The 21,112-nt window shown below is 46.1% G+C and overlaps 1 protein-coding gene across 4 annotated transcripts in view; it reads right to left on the reverse strand.

Annotated features, from left to right (window-relative positions):
• Positions 1–21,112, reverse strand: part of unc5a (unc-5 netrin receptor A) — a 126,247-nt gene that overhangs the window by 25,081 nt on the left and 80,054 nt on the right. The window contains exons 3-8 of one of the 4 annotated variants that reach the window (XM_035649684.2): positions 19,860–20,003; positions 18,161–18,264; positions 16,729–16,909; positions 13,340–13,507; positions 6,079–6,243; positions 648–836 (exon numbers count right to left, since the gene is read on the reverse strand). In XM_035649684.2, coding sequence (XP_035505577.1) covers positions 648–836; positions 6,079–6,243; positions 13,340–13,507; positions 16,729–16,909; positions 18,161–18,264; positions 19,860–20,003 — 951 coding nt within the window. Of the gene's footprint in view, positions 1–605; positions 837–6,078; positions 6,244–13,339; positions 13,508–16,728; positions 16,910–18,160; positions 18,265–19,859; positions 20,004–21,112 lie in introns of all 4 variants that reach the window. The other 3 variants (XM_035649683.2, XM_035649686.2, XM_035649685.2) reach the window with 3 other exon arrangements.

Here is a 21,112-nt window from a genome sequence, read left to right on the forward strand (position 1 = left end):
CACACACACACACACACACACACACACACACACACACACACACACACACACACACACACACACACACACACACACACACACGAATTCCACCCAAAGCCAGTCGACTCCCCTCCCCTTGCTCTCTCTCTCTCTATCTCTGCCTGTCTCTTTAGCAACCACACAATCAATTCCAAACAGAACTCAGATACAGCTTAGCACCCGGAATGTATAAAGGCTTTTTTCACGGTGAATCACAGGCACTGCAGACCAGTTCCCCATCTCCATCCAACTCAGACAGTTGTATTTCTATTACTCGTTGGTAAACCTCAGAGGCTCCACCCAGGCAGCAAACAGAGTGGGTACATTTCCTGACAATGAGGTGGTGGCGAAACATAATGTATCAGGCAGGAAAATAAACAGCATGCGCGCGCACACACGCACACACGCGCGCACACACGAAACCTAATACGTCTTGCTTAGACTACAAACCACTGTGAACACATTCACACCACCTCCATGACCACAAACAGACAGGCTCAGTGGTACATGTAGATGAGTGCTGCATGGTCACGGTGGGCGGACGGACAGACGCACAGACGAGGGTAGAACAAAGAATAGTGTCCTACTGCTGTGGGGAGGGGGCCTGCGTGGCCGCGGTGCCCACACACCTGGCTTGCTGGGCTTGATGCCCATGGGCTGGAAGCCAGTGGTGAGGATCGAGGAGTCGGTCACATCGGCATCCAGGCCCTCCTTCTTGCGCCGGTAAACCAGGACGACCACGATGAGCAGCAGTGTCAGACACAGGGCCACCGCCACCATGCCCACGTAGAGCGCCACGTCCTCGGCCCCGCCCACCGCTGCAAGGGGACGACACAGAAAAACTACAGCATCAGCAAATACAAGATCACTCAAACTTCAACGTCAACCTGTGGACAATCAAAAAATGAGAAAGAAACACTTTCTGTAACAGGTTCTGTTCTTTTTAGCATAACCTCCCTTTATTTCTGTGCTGGATAAATATGCCAGCATGTTCTCTCTCTGCTCTGTCTTTTTCTCTCTTTCTCTAAGCACTCAACACCCCCCAAGAGAGACGGTGGAAAAATGAAGGATTTGCTTATGAAATTCTAGCGCCTCTTATTTAATGTCAGTTTCTCTCAAAAGCACATGGGCATCTTTCCCCCAAAAGTACAGTATAAAGATGACAGCTAAGCCCAGGCCAGCATCAATGTGCACACGTGTGTGCGTGTGCGTGTGCGTGTGTGTGTGTGTGTGTGTGTATGTGTTTTGCAGGAGAATGGGATTTGCCACGGCTGTCTCCCTGGGCAGAGGGAATTTGGTGGCGGAGGTGGAGAAGGCTCCCGAGGCCTTTGTGGAGGACCATTTTATCGCGGAGCCACGGGGGCGTAACGCTGTCAACTGAACACAGTCAAGGAGGGGACGCATTGAGCGCCGCAGCTTTGAGGGACGGAGAACAACAGCAAAGGTTAAAGTGCCGCAGGCGGCCGTGTGGTGAGCTGACAACAAAAGTAGGTGGACACGGAAGGAAGAGAAGAGCAAACGTACAAGAATCAGAATCAGAATTAAAGGTGGACAAAAATAAGACAAATTGGGGAACAGCATGTGCAAATGACTGACAGCATGCATGATTTGCATTTCAACAGTGAGCATGAATAACACGTCCACAATGTTTGTATTAAAATCCACTGATCATCGGTAGACAACACATTTTCGTGAGTTTCATTGTGTTTTTCCAACACTGTAATCCTGCTGCTCGACAGGAACCATGCTCAACCTTGAAAACACTGGTTTGACAAGTTTTAATTGGTGTTGTGAATCTGTGGCATGAGAACGGCACAATTAAATTAGCAGAGTGCTATAAGTCAAATTTGAAAAAAGTTATTTTTCTGGTCTCATTTCTCACTTTTCATCCGTTTGTCCTTGCTTTCTTCTTTTGCTTTGAAAAATCAATTTCTCTGGACAAAGCCGTCTGACATACCCAAGTCTTTAAGATAAATGCCAGAATCTATTTCATGGGTGATTATCTCCGTACAATCTGATACCTTAAGTAGCGGGATTATATGCAGCCGGGCTCTATGGCGGTCCTTCGTACAGCCGGGGATCTCTTGACATGTAATCAATTGTGAATGACTGGCTGAAGATAAACACAAGTTGGCCTGTTTTGTTCCTTACATCATATAGCACGTCGGCACAGAACATACTTGAAGAGTCTCATGAGATACATGGACACCCATCCTCCACCTCTCAGCCCGTCCATTAACCTGCCGGCGCCGCCCTCCTCTTCCTCCCCTCTCGGTCTCTCTCTCCTCAGGGAAGCACAGAGGTGAGTGAAAGGAAGCAGCCTGGCTGAGCCTTACACGTTTCACAATGAGCTCCGAAAAAAAGGGTGATAGACTTTGGGCTGAATCACTCATTAAAGTACCTAAATCCAAATGTCTTGGTGAGTCAAAGGCCAGACGAGGCTGTGACATTTGGACTTCCATAGCGCCGCAGTCTACTGAGGGGTGTCCAGTCTGACTAAAGACGAAACATCCGTCAGCATGGAGACATGACAACTGGGTTCCGCTGATTGGATAAACACAGCCTTATTTTGGCCTGTTGCTGTTTACTTTCTGAGGGTGAACCAAAGTCATCTGGGTAGCCTCGGATGCAAAGATCCACTATCTTGACTCTTTGTTTTCTTCAGCACCCACCATTCTTGCACCCAGACAATGAAGTCAGTCAATCGGACAACTCTGTTTTTCTCTCTCCCCCTCTCCCTCCCTCTATTTTGTCTTTAATCTCCGGTGGTTTATCGGACAATCAGTGAGTGAAGTTTTATCTGACCCGCCAGGTGTCACAGTGGAGCAATCCTGATGTTCACTGCGACCCTGACCAGCAACTGGTCTCAGTTCCTCCTGGCCCCGCTCATTGATTTTCATGATGCCAGCCAATAATTGAAAGGACATTCATCACACTTTAATTGACATAGCTAATCTGGTTTTATAATTGGATGGGCTTTACTTTAGTCCCCCTCTAACGTGCCCTTCCCCTCTCTCTCCCTCTCATTTTTCCACACACACTACCAATTTATACTCCCTGTCAGCCATTGCTCCATCCTTCATTTCCACTTGACGTAATTGCTGGCTGAGAACCTTTGATTCCCTTTGTGTGTGACCTCTCTGTATGATTGACACCTGCCTGCGGATAATCGGTGAATGTCATAGTTGACCCCGGGCCAATCTCTGTTTGTTCCCCTATCCGAGGGCTTTCAGCCCTGCTCCTCAGATTCGCTTCAGGGCTGGCTGGTTGGGGATCAGTTTCTGACTTGAGACGGGCCCGCTATTGGACTTCTAATCCATCTTGTTGGAGGCGATGTACCGAGCTCCTGTAGAAGTTGGGTCTCTTGCTGCATTGGCAGTCAGCACAATGTCTGCACCCGATAGTCCTCAACTCTCTCTACCTGCTCCGTTCTCTCCTCTGCATTGATAAATAAAAGCTTTGCAGCCTCCTGCGCCTCTTCCCTGGGCATTTATCAAGAGACCAGAGAATATATTTCATCCCATGGCCAATCCTCTAGTCACTCGCCTGAAGATGAATAACAGGGAAGTTCTTAAGGTCAGGGAAATATGGCTACTAAAACTCTCAAAGTGAACGTGACCATTACTATCTCCACAATACAGTCGTCCCATCCCTCAGTGAGTCCTGGTGAAATATGGCCCAAAACAAGTGTTCAGCCATTTTTCACGGAGCCTGTGACCCCAGTCTGACAAACAAACCCATGACGAAAACAACAACCGCTTCGCCGGCAGATGAGCCTCAAAATTCAAAAGCCGACTAAAGACAGATTATCAGTTTTATGGGTTCTGCATAATCGTTCGTGACACCCCCGAAACGGGATGCTGCTGCAAATTAAGTTAATTACCTTCATTATACACATTACGCCAAATAATTGTTGTTATGTTGTCCTAATTTCCTCTGCCTGAGAACACTAGCGCATATATTTTTCCCACTATCCTTTTTGTGCCCTCTAACACCTGTCTGCCATTTTGGCTCTGGCACACTGCCAGTGTATTTATTATTCCCCCGCGCAGATTTTGCATCGCTTCATATGGGGCGTCACTTGTTTGCTTTATGAAAATGATCCTCCCTGGGTCAGATCTGCAAAGCATCGATTCTCATACATACGATGTGCAAAACAATAACCTCATCTAACGTATGCCATTTCTGTCCTAATTAGGGAGATTACAGATGTTGTTGAGGTCCTCAGACTGAGGATGTGTCTGGGCAGAGTAACTACAGCTTACTCTGCAGTTGCATTGCTCGATTGCACTAGGAGAGAAGGGTGCCTTTTGTTTCAGGGGGAAGTTTTCCATCTCAGCTAATGGCCTGCAGACATGGTTGAAGTATGAGAGTTGCTGACGAGCCAAAACCATCTCGCTATTTTGCTTATTATAATACTTCACACAGCAATTGTCTATGGAAACACATCTGCTGGCAACAGATTGGGACGGGCATTCTTCAGAGGCCCGCGATTCGCTCTGTGCTGTCAGTGTAAATACTAAGCGACTGTGTGTGTGTGTGTGTGTGTGTGTGTGTGTGTGTGTGTGTGTGTGTGTGTGTGTGTGTGTGTGTGTGTGTGTGTGTGTGTGTGTGTGTGTGTGTGTGTGTGTGTGTGTGTGTGTGTGTGTGTGTGTGTGTGTGTGTGTGTGTGTGTGTGTGTGTGTGTGTGTGTGTGTGTGTGTGTGTGTGTGAGGAACAATGACTGGCATCTTTGTGTATATATCTTGCCTCTCTGGGGAGGAGCTGGTGACCTTTGATGAGGGGCCGACCGAGCTCCCTGGTTCACTGCACCAGCCACACTTGGCTATTGGTGTACACAAACGCGCATGCCTGCCCACACACACACAAACACACACTCACACACAGACGCACACTCACACACAGTGATGCCCATGTATATATGAATACACAGTGCATCATTCACATACAGTGGCTGTCAGGCCCCTCGCTCTCCACGCATCGGTCCAACTGATCACGTCAATCAGTGCAAAATACATAATTCAGTTTATTAATTCACTGGCCCATGACAACCGCATCCCCATTAAAACCCAGTGTTTACCAAGCCGATCCGCACTATTAATAACATTTTCTTTATGAGATGCCACCCCGAGACTCATCATCTCTGGATGGGAAGCTGCAATATCGTTCTGTCTTTGATATCAGTGGGGAGCGACAGAGTTCTCCCTTCATGTCCATCTGGTCCGCAGCGCACCCTGTGCTGGCACTTTCCACTCGGCTGCCGGATCGGGCTGCACAAGCTCGGCGTGTTCTCATCTTGACAGTTCACACATGCCCTATTACTGACACATGATGTGGGGCCGCAAACATAGCACCGGCTGATTCACACGAAAGAGGAATACACACTGGCTATGCAGCTACCTGTATGTGTACACCAAATGAATGCATGTTAAGAACAATCACAGCAGACATGCACGCCGGCAGTGTGTGTTTCCACTGCTGTTTTGCCCGCAGCACTTTGTCTGGCATGTTGTATTTTAATCACAAGAGAGATGTTTTAATTCTCAGCTCTATTAATAGGTCAGAGAGCATCAATGGTGAAATATTGCGTATTATCTTAGCAGCAAGTGCTAACCTGTGTTATTGAGGGTCTATTCCATTCTGTCTTCTGAAGTGGACATCTTTCCTTTATGAACCTTGGAATGAGGGGAAAAGCCTTTTTCTTTCTCATGTTTTGAATGTATTGTTTGTGATCTACTTGTTGTAAACTGAACCATTGTGCTTTTATTTCCTCAATACATTTTCCGCTTTGTCCTTGAGAGTGTCACACTTCTTTTTCATGATTAGAAAAATTGTGTATTTTCTTGTTACAGCTCCAAAGTGTTGTTTTAAGATCATTTATTGATTTTAAAATGTTCCTTTGCCACCTAGCTGAGTTATAGTAAGCAAATCCATAACTTAACTGTATTCCACGGATACTGCTGCACCAAAAGCGTGTCGTGATTCTGTTACTTTGCTATTGTTCCACTGAGTTGAACAGTGAGAGCATGTTTTACAGTATGTGGGTGGTAGTAGACTCACTCTGTGGGCACTGCTCGCTAGTACAGTTGAGAGACTGGAGGTCGAGCCCCTGGCAGTCTTTGCCCCCGGTGCCAGGTGAGGGCTGGGTGCACTCCCTGCTCCGCCACGTCGAACAGTCAGCGCCACACGCAGACCACTTGCTCCACTCGCTCCAGCCTCCATCCACTGCAAAGACACATAATAAAAAAAATAAAATAAAAAAAACATCAGTACAGCACATGCACTAAGAGCAGCAAAAAGTTGAATTGATTCCCCTTTAAAGACACGTTTTAGTTCACGGGGATAAACTATTGATCGGAAGTCATGCTGAACAGTTTCATCTAAACAAGCTATAGCTTTTTTTCTTCTTTTTTTTTTTACAAACAGTGTGAACTGAGCTCTGCTGAGCGGTGGTGTAAAAGCAGTGGTGTATTTGCGTGTGAGATGAGAACAACTGGTGGAACACTCTGTTGCCTTCCTGTGCAAATTCACGCGCTCTTAAAATGGAAACCTGGTAGGAAAAGCATTAAAAAGACATGCAAATCCACATGCACACACCCAAATCCAGCAGATGCACAGGGAAACCAAAGCGTGTAAGACTGCTGAGGAGAGCCATATTGTCTCTATTCTGCTTTCTTTGTATATTTTCAGCATGGAAATCAGATGCAACTAAGCCAAACCCCATTGGTGAATGGGTACTGTGGCCTGGTAGACCAGCTGTCAACAGAAATATGTAGAGGAAGATGAATTTGACCCCTGGGAAATCACCCTACTAGACTACTGTTGAACATGAGCACACACAATATTTAAACAATATTTTCCAAAAACAAATGGAACTTTGTGAGAGAAAAAGCTGCCTTGGTTTGAATTCTTTGTTAAACAAGCGGTTACTGTAGCAACATGAGCATTACCTGCAGTGCCTCTGAATGCGAGATACAATGCGGGTGGTATTGCCAGAGATGAATGTACAGTACATTACACCTGCAGCCACACCAGGACTTCAAACACACCACCATCAGCAAGAGCAAAATGGAACAAATGGAAATTGGCCTGGTAATAGTTCTGAGTGTGCGCCGCTGAAAGAAATGTCTGCAGCTTTACCTCACACAGAGAGGGAGAACATTTTGCAAAGGTGGGGGCCACTGTGTCCAGGGGTAGGGGGGTGGTGGGGCGTGATATTGAGAGTGACGCAGCACCATGCCTGGGGAAGGTTGCCATAGGGCTAAGGGGGAAAAAAACCCCCAGTAATGAGCTCTCATGGGAGGAAAAAACGACACAGTGTCCCCCCCTAATTGTAAAGGTGAATGGGAGTGGACGAGAATCACCTGAGAGTCTTTGTCTTTCTCTCCCTCTCTCTCTCTCTCTCTCTCTCACAGACACACACACACACACACACACACACACACAGAAAAAACGCACACACACACACACACACACACACACACACACACACACACACACACACACACACACACACACACACACACACACACACACACACACACACAAACAATGTATGAACACCTCTATGATGGCAGCAACCCTCCTCCTGACTGACCTGAGGGCAATGACACCTTCGTGCTCATTAATCCTTGCAATTGAGAGTGCAGGGGTCATGACCCCTCAGAGATAGGATTTGATCTGCTGTTGGTCTGAGGCTTTGGTCAATAAAACATACGTGAGACGATGGGACGTTATTCGTGGTGGGATACCTTCTGTTTCATTGCATAACTGTGAAAAAGTAATGATTTCTAGTCCTTAATTGGAAAACATTAAATGGCTCAAATCAGCCGAGAGCATTTTAGACCAGAGGCACAGGTGTGGGAATAAGACCCTGCTGCTGCCACACTCGTCTTGCATGTTTGTCCATGTGTGTCCTGAAATGATGGCTAGAGCATGTGAGAGGGGCTTTCGTGTGTGTGTGTGTGTGTGTGTGTGTGTGTGTGTGTGTGTGTGTGTGTGTGTGTGTGTGTGTGTGTGTGTGTGTGTGTGTGTGTGTGTGTGTGTGTGTGTGTGTGTGTGTGTGTGTGTGTGTGTGTGTGTGTGTGTGTGTGTGTGTGTGTGTGTGTGTGTGTGTGTGTGTGTGTGTGTGTGTGTGTGTGTGTGTTGGTATGCTGACACAGCTCGAGCATTTTTGCTGTCAGATCCATTTGGCAGAGAGAGCAGAACCAATCAGATAATTGTCCTTGTTTGGCATTGAGTGGACCCATCCGTGGGCCAGTGGGCTGATTATCCAGGCTGGGAATGAGAATGATTGAATAGCGAATTACATCCTAATGAATACATTATGTCACCCCTCAGTTTATCCACACCACTGTGAAATAAAGAGATGAGATCAACAGCTGCCCTGATGAGGTGATGAAATTCAACTTCTCTTTTCCAGCACAAAGCAAGACTAATGTCCATGCAAATAACATTTTCAAACAGGGAGATTGGAGTGGAAGGAGGGTGCTGGACGTGAGAGTGTGGACGAGGCACAAGCACAGTGACAACGAGGCCGAGGAAAATCAAAGAAAGATGGCGATGCATAAACAGTCATTGATGGCCTGTCTGACTCTAGATATATGTTGGAACTATTTCAGAAGCAGAAGAGGCTTTGCACAAAAGCAGAGACCAAAGACACGTGTGGACATTATCATAAGAAGTGAAAAGATAGTAAGCGGTTACAATAAAAGCAGTGAAGCAAAAACAAAAAGACAATTTCTTTGATTTCCTTTTCTCCACATTTAAAGCTGAAGTCAAGAACAAACCTCATCCTTTTACTTTTTGAGTCCACATCAGAAAATTGTCATCCACAGAGACACAGTTTTTCTTATCAAATCCCCAGAGAGAGATTGTTAGTGCTGCTGCAAAAGGCTCCGCAGCTGATTTTCAATCTCGCAGCACCACAGGTTTTAGGTCAGGCAGGTCTCTGAGGAGGGACGGTAATACAATAGCCAAATGGCAAGCCCCCCTTTGGACATGTTGTCAAGGCGGGGAGCAAAAGAAGCCCGGCCATTCTTTACAGGTCGGTAGGAGGGCCAGTTTGAGGCTCTGCTGTTCAAAATGACAATGGCCTCTGACGGACACAGTCCGAGATCATTGGACGCCCATGGTTTCTGTGTCCTTGAGGGGCGCATGAGGAGGTAGACAAGTGCCACCGAGACCAGCAGGCCACCTCTCTGCTCCCACTGTCCTGTCAACACGTGTGTGTGCACAGCAACCACCCATAATCCCGATGCTCAAAGGCTGATGGGAGAAGAAAAAGCCACATAAAGCCACAGGCCCATTGAGGGGGTTGATAGCTCAGACTCAGAAGTGGGTGATGCAACAGGGATTATTCACCAGATCTTACTCTGTAATTCTGACACTTTTCCCCCCTTTTTTCCCGCTTGTGATAGATATGAAGATAGCATATGTACTCTATATTAGTATGTAATTGATAAATGAATTAAGCGCATTCTACTCCCTCATGTTAAAAAAACCAGTGGAACAAAACAAAATAAGACAGAATGAGATATGAAGAGGATGAGCCAAAACAAATGGCACCCAATGATTAATAACGGCGCCGATGCAAGGCTGTCACCAGATGGCCACCGTCTTTTCACTGCAAACTAATGTGTTTTTCCGTCACATTTGTCAGCCACGGCCTTTACTCCTTGGATGAAATATGTAGACTCCAGAACAATCTCTGATAATATCCAGACGCACATACGAATGCTTACTTACAAAGTAGAATCAGACATTTGCCTGCAGTGCAGACTGTCGACATATGGGTGCGAACTCGCATTTGTGCAACGCGTACATGCACGAAAAACACACACTTACAAGTGCGCGCGCACAAATACACCAGCCCCGAGTCTGTTTATTTTTCCATCGTAGAATTCTCATGACTCCTCTGGCAAGCCCGAGGGATCGGTTCAATATGTAAATAATTCACATGAATTAGAGATTCCTCCAGGTTGTTTGCCTTTCTCTAACACATCAAGGCAACAGTTCAATTCATCTGTGTGAAGCAGGTGTCATTGTGTCGCATCCAAAATAGGGGCCAGACCATTTGTTGTTGGCCCGGGTAGTGTGTCTTTTGTAGGAAATGTTGGCATGATTTGACATTTCGCCCCGACTGTTGGCTCTAAGCACATGTCAGCGCAGGGGCAGAGTCGATGGAGAGGTGTGGGATGGACTGCAGAATTATTTGGGGTACTTCAGCGATATGATGGGATGGAACCAAAGGAAAACAGGGAGAAGGCAGGCAGAGGACAGAGAAATGGAGATTAAGCACTCGCATAGTTTGGCTACTCGCTTTCTCAAGTCTTGATCTGCTCTGCTCTGAGCCTCAGGCTTTAGCCTCCTCCTCCTCCTCCTCCTCCTCACCCTCCTCCTCCACAGCTCCCTGCGTCTCTCCCAGCATGGAGCCCATCTGATCTGAGACAGAGGCCTCCGCCAACTCTCATTAAACACTTTGGAGACGGACAAAAATACAAATGAACCTCTCTAACTTTACGCTTTCCTGACGAGAGGTGGGAGCTCACATTTAGATACAAGAGTCATCGCGAGCAGACATGTGGAGAGTTCTGCTGCTGAACAGGCCGGTGTCGATGGTGTCAGTCTGTGGAAGCCTGTACGAAGCATGTACAAATATGCCTCTGTGGTAATAGCTAAGCGCTACTCTGAGGGGATCATGCTACTTTTCATATTTGGAACAACACATGGCCATCGGCATTTCAACAAGAAATATATATATATAGACTTGTGATGTAGAGAGAAATTATACCCTTTGCATGTTGTTGGTTCCAAATTTAAACTGATTAGTTTCCCGTGATTTTTCATTCAGTCGACAGCATCTTTTTCCCCCCCAAAGGAGGAGTACAGCAAATCCATCAGTGTGTTTTAGACAAAGCAGAAACAGACTGCAGTGGAATATCACACAGAATAAGCAGCAAAGAAAACAAATATTTTATATTTTCCCGTAGCCCATTTCAAAGATCTAATGCAGTAAGTTAAATGCACTAGAGAGCTAATAATCAACAAAGAATCTCAGTCTGGATAATTAATGAACCTTTGAAACAAGACCAGCATTAAATCCTGCAATTTTTATAACACGGCTCAACAAGAAAGGCTCTGTGGAGGAAAAATGCGTCTCAAGGCTGACTCAAAAAATAAAGAACACTACTTCTGAATCCAAATGTCAACGGTGCCTAAATAAATAACATGATGTGTATCCGCAGCGTTGCAGCTCCCCATGCAACTCATTCTTCTCAAGTCTCTGTCTTGTGAAATGGGCTGAAATCACCATCTACTGTACATCAGCGGTGAGACCTGCGAAGGCTATCAGCACGGCGATAATGGAAGTTGTTATCCAGTATTCAAGGAAGCTCTGTGCCAGGCTGGTGTCATCTGTTCCCGCTTACTGACCATGCGTGACTCTCATGTGGGAGCTTCTATTCAGGCTGATGATTCATGTATTTTGTTAATCAGGTCTTTGATGAGTCAAAGTGAGGATTCGGATGCACCCGGGGCTTGTCGTTGACGGGGCCGCGTGTGTGCGCGAGCGCGTGCATGGGTGACAAATGATGGCAGGAGTCAGTTCATCTTGGGGGCTTTCAGTGGCATGTCTGTGAGTACACAACAGAGCCGCTGCGCCACTTGTGATTGGAAACAACAGCCCGTCATCCCCCAGGCTCTGGCGTGGAGGAGTCTGGCCTTGTGGGGCACCCTCGCCGGGTGCCGACAGCTGGGGCTGTCTGCGCCGCTGATGTTCTGTGTGAGACAGGCAACGAGAGGGAAAAGGAGGCACGGCCCTCGGAGCCCACGACAGGACTGATAGAGGTGTGAGCGGGGTCACGTCGCCGGGGCGCCTCTCATCAGGAGAGAGGAAAAAGAGGAGTTCTCTCGCTCCCGGTGTCTCTGTGTTCACAGGGCACAAAGCAATTTCTGTCACAGCACCTTAAGGGTTGAAATTACACTCTTTCTCCTCGCGGGGCAAGAGGAAGATAGCGGAGGGTGGGGTTTGGTCTAACAATAGCAGCTTGGACTGACATTAATCTCTTTAAGCTCATGGAGGTCAGTATCCTGCTTTGCTGTTGGGGAATGTCAAGCATCCCTGGACACCCCTGTAATTCCATTACCCGTTTGCTACGGCGCTAATGATTCCATATCCGTCCAAGAAGCGCTCCCTAACAAAGCGCCATGCGTTCCTGCGTTTCCTTTGTCTTCCCTCCTCCCGCTGCTGCTGCTGTATTCCAGCGGGCCATGTTACTTACACTCATGCTTGACATCTAGTGATGTCTTTACATGGGAGATGTGTAACACAGCACCATGATTCACTGAGGGAGATAACCTTTGTTTTAGACAGGGAGAAGCTGCCACTGCCAGAGGTGTTCGATTTCCCTTTCTGCTATTTACCGAGCGTGGGAGATTTCAGCATGGCTGCAGTGCCCCAGCTGTAGAGTATGTCCACAGACTGATCTGCTGACAGGCAACAGCCAGCTCTCATACACACGCAGGCTTTCTTCACTTACTCGCTATTCCTCTTCTCGCTCTCTCTCTCTCTCTCTTTCTCCCTCTGTCACTCAGGGCTTTGCTCACGCCTTCCTTACACTATATCTGATTCCATCTGTCTCCATCCCTGCTTCCACCTCCTGTTTTCCATCTCTCGCTATCTCTCCCTCCGTCAGGGGGCTAATGTGGGACTGCAAATGAAGCAGCTTGACTTCCATCTCAGGTTAGCAGGGATCGATATGTGTTGCTCAGTATCAGGCAGGGGACTCTGCCTCTCTGGCGCTCTCACCAGGGAGAACAGACAGGCAAACGAAACGCCCCTCAACTCCTCACGCGTAAACGCGGCACACAGGCCGCCATAATTCAGCTTTTTACTGTCCCGTATTTACTACAGAGCTTGAGCAGCGAACACTAACAGATGTACTTGCCGGTCTGACACTATGCCGTGGCAGGGACCATGTCTCTTAAAGCAGACAGGTCCCCCTATATAAAAGCAGGGTCTGCGTACAGCGCAGACAATAAAGAGATATGTGAACAAAGGGTGATGATAATAAATCACTTTCTGGAGGGCGCCTTACTATGAAGACTAACGGGCTTTGACGCTTGCTGTGTGAGCGGCCTAAGTGCAGGAAAAAAAAACAAAAAAAACAGAAGCAGTGACAAGAAAAAAACGTGGAGGTGCTGGTACTAAAGTGCTAGTACATAAAAATGAATTGATGACTTCTAGATGCAAAGAAAATGCAAAAGGGAAGCCACAGGAAGCCAAGCGCCACAGGACAAACGGGGTTTGCCTGGGAGTTACCTGGACAGGTGGCCACGCAGGCACTTTTCTGGACGCTCTGCCCCTCACAGGATGTGCCTCCGTTCAGTGGCGTGGGGTTGGTGCAGCTCCGACTCCTCTTCTGCCAGCCACGCCCACACACGGCACTGCAGGACGACCAGGTGGTCCATGTGGACCAGCCGCCGTTGACTGTCAGACCAGCGCCGGTGGGGGGATGGAGGGGTGAGGGAGGGAGGGGGATGGATGAAGGGACAGAGCAGCCAGGATTACCCGACATGCACCAAGGAGAAGAGGTGTGCTGCGCTAGAGTAATTGTGACTGCTGTTACGCTGCGTTTGGGCCCTGCCAGGTGAGCACATGGGGGAGCGAGAGCAGAGGGGGCTACTTCCTGTGCCCGCGTTGTGATTACAGCCAACTGCAGCGGGGGCAAAATGGTTTCAACAGGGAGCGGAAAATAACATGACAGGCTGCCATCCTTGCCCTCGTCTTTGAGGAAGACGCAGTCGCTGCAAACAGACTAATGGACATTTTGAAAGTCCCTGCAAATTTCAGTAATGTAATGCACGGAAATTGTGCAGAACACTCAAAATTAAGTCAGAGCATAATCACTGTAAAGAAATGCCATTGAAATCGCAACTCTTAATCAGTAATGCCCCAAAAAACACTACTTGGAATTGCCAAAACGGTGCTTTAAATTTTTTTATAAACATTATATTGTTCCAGTCAGTGAGATTGTGCCCTTCACATGTTCACCCTTGATTTCACACCATTACATGTCATTCTTCAAACTCAAGTATTCCTTGAATTGATGAGAGCAACGCTATTCAATTTAATCCTCTTTTATATTGGAGACGGAAAGTTCAGGCAGTTCAAAAAGTGTGCATGCTGAATTCCTATAATTTGCTGTACCAGTGCTCATGCTCTAAAGTTTAAAACCATTTATTGGCTCATAATTCACGCTTTATCGCTCGATCATGGCAGGCGATTACATCAAATCACGCTGATTTAATTCTAACCAGCTCCTTCCTGTATCTACTGTGTTTGCTCCAGTTTACAAGAAGGCAAGATTCCTGATTTATTGACTTGAGCAGCACTGTCGTGCCTTCTCTGTACATATTCCCTTCCTAATTTCCCTCTAACTCTCTCCTGTGCTTGTCGTGGCTGAATCATTTCCTTGCCCTCTCTATGCGATTGATTGCCCGCCACGGCGAGGTAAATTACCAGGCAACTCGGCCCTTGATTACCTCTTAGCACAGAGTGCAGTCACACCAGCCAGGCCTTGTGAAAATGCATCTCTGGCCCCCTGTTGAACCCCCTTTGAAAAGTTATAGTTATTACCACTTGCTATAGCTAGATCAGCATGCTGGATTGTGATGTTCTCAGCTAAATATTATTTTTTCCAGCTATGGAGACACATAAGGGAACAGCAGTAACAAGTCTTTTTTTTTTTTTTTATAAGACTTTTTATGATTTGACCTCAATTAATACTGAAATAGTAACACATTTGTCAAGCACAAAGCATGATGGGAAGAATTGAAATTGCACATGCAAGCACCCGAGCAATTTTTTCAGAATTTCTCGGGTCTAAGAGTGAAAATGAATGTTTGACAATATAGAATGGTAAACAATAGTGTGAGTGTGAACGCTGTTGCCTCCGCAGTCATTTCAACTCTAGATCCCTTCATCTGCAGAGCAAGTCTCTCAACAACAAGCTGATTTCTATATTGTTCTCTTCGTATTTATAATCAACACGAAGAATCATTTTGCTCTTTCATTTTTATGCTGGGGGCTTGGAGGAGTGTGTCATAATGTGTGTTTTACTGACCTCCAAAGAGAAGGAAATGACTTCTCTCACTGTGCATTACAGTATATTGTTGAATATCTGTTAAGTACTTATACAGAATAATGATAATTATAATTTTCTGGACACTCAAAGACGCTTTAAAAATACAAAAAAACAAAACAAATTACTCAAAGAATAAACTGACGTTAGAAAAACTACACAAATACTAATAAACGAAAAAGTAAATACTGAATTATCACTGTAATATGTTGTGTGCAGTATAGACAACTTCCCCTATAGATTATCTCAAGTTCACCCGTGTATATTTTTGCATATAGAGAGAGGATAATATTTTCTTCAATATGTCCAAACCAATCACGTTGCACACTTGCTCATGTTTTCTGAATTTGAATTCATCTTCCACCCTAAAATCCACAGAGAGGTTTTGTTGGACGAGAAGGCCAGAAACTGCGATCTGAAGTGGCAATTAATATTCAACTAGCTAAAAAAGTCAATATGAAACAGCACAAGATATTGAATTTTGATTGAAAAAACCCCACTGACAAAAATTATACAAGGGATGAAAATACAGACGATACATATCCTGTTTCCTTTGTGTTTTGAATGTATTAACTTCTAAATGTGTGGTAAAATCATATATATCTATAGATTACTCAATTCTAAAAACCATTGCTATAGCAGAACTAATTAAAAATTGAAAAGCCGAAGAGGTGCGCAGACATCTACATAGTGCTGTATATTTGTGGCATATGGTGTTTTCTCTACTGACACGATAATAAACAAGAATTGCGGTTCTGACTTTACAGCAGAACATTACATCGACTTTTTCTGGCAGCCTCAACGGAAACAGAGCAGGTGTCAGACACTGCGCCAGATTATACATCTCTTACATGCACAAAGTCGCTTTACGTGACGCCTGTGATTTCCATCTCCTGTTAGCATTTGGCTGAGAATTAAACCGAGTTGTAATGTATGCAAAACTTTAGTAGGGCCAGCACCCGAGAAATCCTCCGCGATAGAAAATATGCCTTTTCTCTGCATTTCAATAAAGGTCAGTCTGCGTATTCAAGCCAGGTCATTATTTACAGTTTGCTGTTAATTTAATTTTTTCTTCTCATAGTGGATCCACTACAGAGGAGGAGGGAGATGGCAGCCCTGAGATCAGAGACTGCCAGCTTTGGCAGAATGACTGCCAGCAACATTTAAGTTGTGCTAATTAATGTGCAGATACGCTACTATCTCTTTGTGTAGTTATTTATGATGATGCAATCTCTCGCTCGATGAAAAAATAATAACAATGAAAGCTGTCACCATATGTCACATGTGCGTAACGCTGCATACTATTATTACTACTGTACTGTGGAATCGGAATATAGTATTATATATATATAGTATACAACCTCCTGATGAAAGAAAAAGGTGTCGTCCACGTGAGAGAACGTGCACAGGAGAACGGGGAAATGTAGGAAAACAGAAGCAACATGCACGCAAAACTCTGACTTGGGCTGATTTTATGTCTGTTATATTTACAAGCACTGAGCCCAGACCTCTCATTAGTCTCTTCATGCAGAGCTTTGACTTGCGGCTGAAAGAAGTTATCACCTACCATAGACCAGGACCGTGGCAGAGGTGCTTTTTCGCCGAGCCACGATGTTTTTGGCCACACACGTGTAGTTGCCCGTGTCCGCCAGCCGGGCCTTTTTGATGACGAGATTATGGTCAGCCGTGATGAAAAAATTGGGGTCGCTCGCTGGGTCGATCACATCCTCGTTTCGCTGCCACTCCACCTGAAAAAATATTCCAGTGGTCAAAAATTGACTGCATCTCCACAGAAACGGTTTCCCCCCTCCCGCGCAGCTCTACAACACGGTGCCGGTGAGAATTCGACATGAGAACAGCAGCGAGGTACAGTACTTCTTTTCTAATGCAATCAAACATACCACAAGAAGAACAAATGCAGCTTGGTATGTTATTGATACTGTGATGCAATCATATTATATATGCACAGAACTGATTTAAATATTTTTCTCTATCTTTTTGTGGAGGGATGCAGTTTTTATTTTGCTGCTGCTGTATAACTCTGTAGCTGTTGGTGGCCTGCGAGCGAAACTAATCATGCTTTGTGTAGTGTGTGTGCCCTCTCAGGAAAGCCAAAACCGATGTGATTCCTTTTTTTTGGTGTTCTCTCAGATTGGCTTTCTTGTTTTCTTGCTCTCACTTGACCTTGTGCCGTCTCGAGAGGAGCTACAGTACGGCAGCATTGTCGTTGGTATATCTGCCAGTTGCAATGCAGCAAATAATTGGGCTTTCTTCCTCTTGTGTGCGCTGTCCCCTTTTTCCGCCTGGTGACTTCTGCTCTGATGTTCTTTTCTGCTAAGCTGCAGATAGCACCTTGCTTCCCGTTTCCCCTCGCAAAGTATCCCTACACTGTACAGCTGTGATTGGCCTGTCTGCTGCTCCTGGTCTCTGGGCTGGCCTAACCTCCTCTTGTGTTGTGAGTGGAGCAGTTAGTGCCTATCTGGGGCCGAGGGCATTGCAGCAGACGAGGTGAAACAGCTGGCCCCCGCCTGGTCCTCTGGTCTGACACACACCCACAGAGACGAGTGGAGAGAGAGGCGGACTTGAGCAGAACAAGGCTGTGCATGAGTGCGAGAGTGTACGTGGGATACAGTACATGGAGAGACGGGAAAGAGATGGAAAATAAGATAGGGAGAGACTGAGACAAATAGAGCCATTAATTATGGATAGGCCTTTAGAGATGTCAAACGAGGAGTGAAGCCTCCAAGCCTATCGTGAGTGATGTGAAGAGATGATGTGATATACTGCTTCTCAGAGATGTAAGAGAGATAATAAATCAATAATGGGGAATAATTAGAGGCGTAATTTATCCGTGCAGGATTGTCTGTTCCCCTGTGGGGGAGCGAGAAACACCGGGGAGCTGATCCTGAGCAACTTTTTGCTCTTTGTCCTCCTGGTGAGGAAAGGGTAAATGGATGTTCAATGTTGGCCTATAAATATCTTCTGTAACCGTGTCTCACCTCGGCTTGTGGCACTCCCTCGGGGGGATGGCAGCGCAGCAACACCTCCTGGTCCAATGCCACCTCTTTACCCTGCGGCTCCTCCTCAAAGTTCTTTCTCAGGTCTGTGGGAAGAAACACAGCCAATTAGGATATTTGCTAGAGCTTGCGAGGCTTGAATGGGACACTATTATCTGCAAAACTTGGCCTGGTGAGGTTTCTAAATTCTCCACTCTGGAAATGGCCAGCCACGGCCTCGCTGAGCATGTCGCACTCCAGTTGGCCCCTAAGCCACACGGGGATCGGTGGCACCAAGCATGTTGCTTATTACAGGCTGCCTGGCTGGTTCAGAGATGCTTGTCTGCTGCCAGAGGGGCTCGGCATCAAGCAAAAGCAATTGCATTATCCCTCACTCCTCCTCTCCCACCCATTCTCCTCTCTCCAGCATCCGACAGCCTCCAGCTTCCATCTGTATGAGGGCTTGGAGCAGCCACATGAAAACAAAGCCCCGAGGCGCCTGGACAAGAGCTCCTGCAAGCCTGGCTGACTGCATGGGGCTTCACATTACGTCTCATTGAATACTCTTACTGTTTCACCAACTCCTGCTATATATATCGTGTGTTCGCACAGGTTGTGAATTACACAGGTAAAATTGCCAATGCTTATTTCTTCGGGGTAAGAAGAAATAAGCATTGGCTTATTTTTTGTATTTGGTGAGCTAGACAGGCTGCAGGGTTGGCGCAAATTTGATGCGTGTTCAACCCGTGTTTTGACTCGGAGCGATACAACGTGTTACTGTGCTGCGAGGGGTTGAGGGCGCGGCTGTGAGCCGCCGGTGAATTCCCTTTAAACAGATGTTGAGCCTGTCCTGATCAATCACACCGAGAGAAACGATAAGACGAGCAGAGAGTCTCACGACATTCGATTTAATTGAAGGCGATACAATAGGACTGGGGGAGACATGGGATATAACAGTCCTGGAAGGCTCAAATCTATGCACATGCATATCTATGAAAGAGCATCATTATTGAAGTGTGTGTGTGTGTGTGCGTGCGCGTGCGTGCGTGCGTGCGTGCGTGCGTGTGTGTGTGTGTGTGCGTGTCCCTATCTTACATCCTACTGACTTTGTTGACGTCTAAAACAAGGTTGGATAATAAATGTGTGGTTTGGGGGCAGCGCTGAGTTCGGCTCTGTCTGGAATAATGCATATTTATGTGAGAATTAATGGACAGAATGCTTTAAAATACTCAAATGCAAAATGGCTTCTTCTAATAAAGCTTTTGCGGCTGCAGCGGGGGATGTGTCTGTGTTCCCCAGACAGATTTATGATTGCTGCACAGCAATAAATTTCTTTTTTTTATTCCAGTTACTTTCATATGGATCACTGCAGATACACTGTTTTCAATGAAAAAATATGCTCATGAATACTCGAATTTAGAGTTCAAACTGCCTTCAAGCAGATGCGTTATTCTCCATTTTTTCCATCTGATATTTTCCTCGTACAAGTGGAATCACAGGAAGAAGATTTAAGTAAATTGTCTTAGTATTACACTGTGGTGCATTAGATCAGAATGGCCTCTGGGGTATTTAATAATGAGACTATGCAAAAATGATCCTGCCAACATCCTCTTGTTACATATTGATGTGCATTATGCAAGCACCTTGTTAGGGAAGTGTTTGCCTTTGTAATGACACTGTGATCATTTTAAAGTGCACTCACAAGCAATCCTGATGTATGCTTTTTGGCTCTTCTGGGTTCCGGTGGTGCTCCAGGCGACACACTGACACCAGTACTCATCCAGGCCGAAGATCTTCTCCACCTGCTGCCTGGTGATGTCAATTGTCACCTGCATGACTGGCAGCGCTGCAAAGCAAACACAGGGACAGCCGTCAAAATGGTGAGCGCGGGCGGGGGCTGTACGAGAGCAGGTGCATCGCCGTCAGCTCATTCGGCGGCAGCGAAGAATAAAGTGACCGTAAATATCTCTCGAGGGAAGGGAAACAAATGAGCTCACATGAATCCTTCAGTGCATTTTGTACCTTGAACTAAAGCGGCACAGTTATTCAAAAAAAAGACAGGCAGAATGAAATCAGCAGAGAAAGGTAATCATATATAAAACAGAGTGCTTGTTAACCGAGGAAAATGAGAGGAGAGCCTCACAGCTACAGTATCCTTGGTCTAATTTGGAGGGAGTTGAAACAGCAACAGTTGGGACCCTTCCCACGGAAGCCTTAAACAAACACTCTATGAAAACAAGAAAGAAGAAGCTTAGTGCGACCTGCTTCACTATAATTGAATCCAGGAAGTGGGAAGAGTTCACAATCTTTGGAGCATTTCCACAACTGTGTTGATATAAGTGATGCTGCTGTAACGCAGGGCAAAAATAGATTCATTGCTTTTCAAGAGGAAAGCGAAAACAGCCCTTCGCTACACAACAATATAGTGTTGTCAGAGTCTTGTCTTTTATATATTAAGAAGCAATCCTTCATTTCATTTTTTGACCTTTTCTATGGAATCTGTTATCCAGAGGTATCTTCATATATTGAACCTCGACCTTGATCCCAACCATGTGTCCTACTTTCTTTTCACTGACAATGAGGAGATTGCCACGTTTTCCTTCCAGCTCTCTCTCTCTCTCTCTCTCTCTCTCTCTCTCTCTCTGTCTCTCTGTCTCTCTCACACGCTCTCTCTCTCTCTCTCCTCTCTCTCTCTCTCTCTCTGTCTAATCTTTTCTCTCTGGGGTCTTTTGGAGAGAGGGGTGTTGAACCTTTCAAATGAACACAGAGCAGTTTACAGTCGCAGAAGACACATCCCTGAGACTGATGTAGTGGCGTATACTGTGCCGTATATTTAAGTCTCAATGTAGAGACGCTCTTCAAACTGCAATTTGCATGAAAGCACTTTGTGACACTCTTGCACTCCCCTCCCACACTTGATCTGTCTGCAGTGAACACTTCCAGCCCCAGACTGAA

The sequence above is a fragment of the Scophthalmus maximus genome, chromosome 9 (assembly GCF_022379125.1).
Source record: "Scophthalmus maximus strain ysfricsl-2021 chromosome 9, ASM2237912v1, whole genome shotgun sequence".
Taxonomy (NCBI): domain Eukaryota; kingdom Metazoa; phylum Chordata; class Actinopteri; order Pleuronectiformes; family Scophthalmidae; genus Scophthalmus; species Scophthalmus maximus.